The sequence below is a fragment of the Carassius carassius genome, chromosome 41 (genome assembly GCF_963082965.1).
Source record: "Carassius carassius chromosome 41, fCarCar2.1, whole genome shotgun sequence".
Lineage (NCBI taxonomy): Eukaryota > Metazoa > Chordata > Actinopteri > Cypriniformes > Cyprinidae > Carassius > Carassius carassius.
The window spans coordinates 22,060,999-22,067,084 of NC_081795.1; the positions used below are offsets into that span (position 1 = coordinate 22,060,999).

At 34.4% G+C, this 6,086-nt stretch overlaps 1 protein-coding gene across 2 annotated transcripts in view; it reads left to right on the forward strand.

Annotated features, from left to right (window-relative positions):
- Window positions 1-2,863, forward strand: part of amotl1 (angiomotin like 1) — a 193,138-nt gene extending 190,275 nt beyond the window's left edge. For both annotated transcript variants that reach the window (XM_059533483.1, XM_059533484.1), the window contains 2 exons: window positions 1,663-2,046; window positions 2,460-2,863. In XM_059533483.1, coding sequence (XP_059389466.1) covers window positions 1,663-2,046; window positions 2,460-2,548 — 473 coding nt within the window. In that variant the 3' untranslated portion in view covers window positions 2,549-2,863. The remainder of the gene's footprint in view (window positions 1-1,662; window positions 2,047-2,459) is intronic.
- The last annotated feature ends 3,223 nt before the right edge of the window (window positions 2,864-6,086 follow it).

A 6,086-nucleotide genomic window follows, 5' to 3' on the forward strand; every position in this document is an offset into this window, starting at 1 on the left:
TTCTTGTCATTTTCCTCAGACTGCAGCCATCAAATGTAACATCTGCAAGGCAAAGCTGAGGGCTATTTGTAAAAATGCACTTTGAAGCGTTCGCTTGATAACTTTGGTTGGTGGTTAAAGCACCCCTCAGTGGTCAAAAGCTGCAAATGCAATTTCAGGAAGTAAAAATCACATTGTGTTTGGCCACCTACTGTAACAATATACAACAGTTCAAAGGTTTAGGGTCAGCGATTTTTTTCTTTATTTATTCATTTGAAAGAAATTAAATCTTATATTCAGCAAAGATGTGTTAAATTGATAAACGACTATGAAAATTACATACTGTTTGAAAGAAATGCTGATCTTTGTAACTTTGTATTCTTCGAAGAATACTGAAAAAGTATGCAATATATATATAAGGGCTGGTAATTTAACCCAATGAATTAGTTACTTAGATTAATTATGAAGAAAAATAACACGCTAAAATTATTAACGCATTTGACGCACTTGCCCCGCCCGAGACCTATGTGGACAGTTGATTGATGACTAATATGAGGCAGGACAACAACTTACTGCGTGATGGAGCCTAGAAAATGTACCTTAAATTCAAGATATGGGGCATATTTACACCACATAGTTAGGAAATATCACACGAGAAGTAGGCTATATCACACTAGTGCAAATGTTATACTCATCTTATACAATAGTATTGTATTATTTTAGACACAATGATCACTCTTTTGCTCAATTTTGCAAACCAGAAGATAGAGACAAAGCAGAGCTGTTCATCTCCGAGCAACCCACAGCAGCATTTAATTTCTTAATCCACGTTTTGAACAAATTGAGTGAACCATTGGCATATGTGTTGGCTTTGAAGTGGTGCTGCACAGACCGGTCGGTGTATGACATCAAAGTACAGAGAAAGCGATTCAAAAGCTCGATTCTCTAAGCTCTTGCGGTACTTTGATGTCACACACTGATCGTTCTGATGGTGATGACCCTTTTCAATTTAAACAAGCCTAATGATTCAATGAACCATTCATAAAGAACCATTTACTTCACTCCTGAATGAATCAGCCATCTGAACAAATCAAACGAATGAATAAATGACTTGATGACTTAAATCATTAAGACATTTACCGCCACCTACTGGCAGTTTTAGTTTATTATTTAGAGTATCATTTAATTAAATAAATAATTTCATATTTTCATAGTAATAATGATAAAATTAAGAAAATAAATTATAAAAATTATAGTTCACCCAACCAAAAATTACAATTATGTCATAATTTACTCACGTGGTCCAAGAGTAGGCTATATGTAATTTCTCCAAATTTAATGTGCGACTAATTAGAATAATTAATCACCACATCATGTAATTAATAAGATTAAAAAATTTAATTGATTACCCGCCTTAATATATATATATATATATATATATATATATATATATATATATATATATATATATATATATATATATATATTGTGTGTTTTTCCAGCAACACTGACAATAAATCAGCATATTAGAATGATTTCTGAAGGCTCATGTGACACTGTAGACATGAGTAATGCCTGATGGAAATTCAGAAATTGAAGTGTAAATGTCTTTTGACACTCATTACTGCAATGCGACCTTTGCTACTGCAGGTTTTACTTAATGGTTTGTGTTTTTGTTTGCAGATGTTCTCCTGGGAAAACACCAAGTAGAGCACATCCGCCCCTCTCTGCCCTCTCTTTTGGTCCCTGCCTCCTCTCCTTCCTCTCTTTCTCCACCATTTTCCTCCTCTCTACCTTCCTCTTTTCTTCCTTTCTTGGCCTCCACAGGTTCAAACACATCATCCTCCTGTGTTCCCCGTTACAGCACTTCCTCCCTCCCTCTCTCTTCTTCTTCCACATCACCCTGGCCCTCATCCGACTCTCTTCAGCCTCCTTTATCATTCCCTCTCCCCTCCACTGCTCTCTTGTCTCTTCATTCTAAATTTGCCAGCAGAGACAGTGGCAGTCAAACAGGACTTAGTCCAAAGACATTTAGTTCTGCAACCTCCACAATACAAGAAAAGACAGGTGAGACAGGCAGAGAGAAGCAGCTTCTGTATCTGCACAGTGAATAAATGTAGACCACAAAAATACAAAGTAAAATACAATGTAACAGTGGAACACTTGTTAGAAGCTTAGTAAAAACATTAAAAGCTTTTTCTTCTAATGCATTGATTAGAGATACACTTATCCACCAACAACATACAACTGACAACAAATCAAGTCTTGATGTTTTTGTACATGGTATTGTGAGTGACACAATGACCTTTTAAATTATAGACCCCTACTGAAAAAAAAAAATTATGGATAAATGATTCAAATGGCTAAAATATTAGCAACTAATGCTGCTGTAGTTTAGATAATAGTATTTCAAGAAATAGTGCTAGTATCATATTATATATTATAACAAATGTATGAAAAAAAAAATTGTTTATTTGCAGAATCTCAATCCAGCCAGGATAAAGGCCTAGAAGTTCGAGGACAGAAGATGTCCCTGCCTGACCTAGATCTGGTGGAGATCCTTATCTGAAAGAACAACCCTGGAAGCAGCATTCTTACAGAGAGGACGGTGCTTAAGAAAGAATGAGGGAGTGAAAAACAGAATATGAGTAAGACAGAAAAAGAAAGGAAGGCATAGAGAAATAGATGTAGTATAATGTAATGGATCACATACAACAGACATGCAGAAAGGAAAGGAATGAAGGCATGCCGTGCAAAGTAAAAGCTAGAATTCAGCATTGTGCATCCAAAATACTGAATTTGATAATTGATTATAATTTTATTTCTGTCCATTTTTGACCCTGAAACAAACAATGAATATATTTGACCTAGCCTATATACTTATTGCATACACTGTTAAAAATCGCTGTAAAAAAACGGCCAAATTCCGACAGTAACATACTGTTTTTCATTAAAACAGTGCATTCTGGGTAATATTAATCATTTTCGAGAAGGTAGCCTTCTGCTATATATATCGTAAATTAACAACGTTCAAAGTCGACACTCAGCGACTGTGTTTCAAATCACACTCTACACCCTCATTCACTATTCCCTACATGAGTTTACTAATATATTCCACCTGATGGAGAGAATGAAAACTAATGAGTGAATTCAGACACTGATCAACAGCTGCTGTTAACAATTAGAATCACTGAAGAAAAAAGAAACAAGACAAACACATGAACTACAACTGACTTTAGCCACAGCCTTAGATGAAATCAACTGAAGATTTAAACAATCAACAAACAGCTTTACCAACTTCACTCATTAATAACCAGACTGACTTTATTTCTGTCAGATCAGAGATCAGAGATTAAAAGATCTTATTGAGAATTACAGAGATTTAGATGATAATGTTACTGTTTCGTTTGACGTCACCATTGTGGAGATCAGTGTTTGCTTTAGTTGTGCTCCTGACCCTTGACTTTTGTGCTTTAAATTGTTTCATTGCTATATTTGTATCTTTATGATACATCTGTTACAGCAATATTACTTTTAACGGTCAAGTGATTATGGCTGTTTCTGTCAGGCATGAGCTACTAGACTGACTGACTTAAAGTGTTGCTATAGTAATCAAATATTAATTTGGTTTGAAATATGTGAGTGAATTACACAATTTTTTTGTTTCTTCAATTTTATAAGATAGAACATTAATGTGATAACCAGAACATATGGATTTAATGACAGTTTGAGTTTTAAATATTTTGGGCAGCAGTGTCCGCAACACTCAAAGAGAGACATCAACAATCAGCAAATGAATCTCAACAATGGTGACAATCAAAAGGTTCATGATTCAATGCATGCTGGGTACCAGCACAGGATAAAACTCACCCATGACTCCCAGCATGCATTGCGGCATGAATAAATTATGCCCCTGAATTGTTCAATTATTTTCTTGAATTCTTATGTTCTTATAATTTTGCTTTTGTCTTAAGTTTTAGTAGCATGTTTTGTGATGTTCAGAACTTATTTTTTTATTTTGTCGATTGTCACCATTGTTGTGATTCATAAGCTGATTCTTGATGTTTTAGTCTAAATTTCAGCAAAGATTTTTTTTTTTATGAGTGAAATTTTCTTAGTCTTTCATAACTTAAGGCTCAGAAGGGTTTCTTATTTTGCTGTAGTATCAATAAGAGACGGGACACAGGATTGGATTAGAAATAATAGTGTTTGTTCTTGTCAATCTATAAACAACAATACCAGATTTTTTTCTTCTGTCGACTTTTTTTTTTTTTGCTATAACAAGTTCCAAAGATGCATTGTTACAGCATGTAAAAAAAAACCCTTAGTTGTTGAAAAGTCATGTTCAAGAGCCCAACTAAAGTAAACACTGATCTCCATCATGCTAGTGAAAAAACAACTAAACCTATTTAACTCTCAATAAGATCTTCTGTAGACATCCGACAGAAATAAAGTCAGTCTGGTTAGTAATGTGAATCTGGTGAAGCTGTTTTAGGAGTTGATTAATCAGATCTTGAGAGATTTGATGGATTCTTTTATTTCAATTGATTTAATCTAAGGCTTTGGCTGAAGTCAGTTGTATTTCTTGTGTTTCTCTTTCCTTCAGTGATTCTGTTTGTTAATAGCAGGTGTTCATCACTAATGCTCAATCATCAATTAATCAAAGAATTATATCATTAACTTCACTGATTCTGTGTTACTCAAACACTCTGTAGTGTGCACACATTATAAATGTTCATTCAAAACTGAGGATTTTGTTGTGGGTTTAAAGGGTTAAATATTTAAGATGAAGAAAAAACAGCATGAAACATAATTTAACAGTAATAAACTGTAATTAATTTACAGGAAACAAACTGTAGAAAAACAGTTATTTACTGGCACCCCTGCTGCCAGTAAATAACTGTTTTTCCACAGTTTGTTGCCGTAAATTAATGGTTGCCAGCAAAAAAAAGTGTTTTTCTACAGTTTGTTGCCGTTAAGTAAGGGAAAAACAGTAATAAACTGTAAAATGTAAATGTCAGATTTACTAAATGAAAAAAAAAGTTAATTTAATTTAAATATTTGTGAACATCCATAGAAAAAAATGTATGCAAAGTCATACACTGATAATGAGAGTAAATACTGAACTCGACTGTATTAATGTGTGTTTGCACAAGAGAGATCTGTTAGTTTAATGTAGTTTTGTTGTTCACCATTGTGCTGGAGAGTAGAGCCTGTGCTTCAGTTAATGATGAGCCACAAATTCTGATCTTCTGCTTTATATAAAGACAGTAAATGTGGAGTTGCTGATACAGTGGTGATCTATGTGTTTAAGTACTTCAGCACATACACGTGTGCTACATCTGACAATGAGCTGCAGTGATTTCAGTAAAAGTCATGCATTTAGTTTCTTTACTACTACACATTGTGTTTGGATTTTTATATTAAGAAATATTTCTTCTCAGTGGACTCAAATGAAATAAGTTCATAGTACTAACATCGTAGGAATGCTAGCTTTTATACTCAAACTGTTTGAAGCAGTAGGAGTGGAGTTAATTTCCATGGTAGAATTTACATTAAAATACTGTAAAAAATAAGAGTGGTAAATTAATGGTTGAAAGCTGTAAATTAACAGTACTTTACTGGCACCCCTGCTGCCAGTAAATTACTGTTATTTAACGGCACAATTTTTTACAGTGTATATACCGTATTTTTTTGGACTATAAGTCGCACCTGAGTATAAGTCGCATCAGTCCAAAAATACGTCATGACGAGGAAAAAAACATATATAAGTCGAACCGGACTATAAGTCGCATTTATTTAGAACCAAGAACCAAGAGAAAACATTACCGTCTACAGCCGCGAGAGGGCGCTCTATGTTTACAGTGTAGACTACAGGAGCACTGAGCAGCATAGAGCGCCCTCTCGCGGCTGGAGACGGTAATGTTTTCTCTTGGTTCACTCTCTTAGTTCATTTCTCTTGGGTCATGTCAAATTAATTTTGATAAATAAGTCGCACCTGACTATAAGTCGCAGGACCAGCCAAACTATGAAAAAAAGTGTGATTTATAGTCCAGAAAATACGGTAATATCTGAATTTTTTTTCAGATTATCAGCTGCCTCATAAG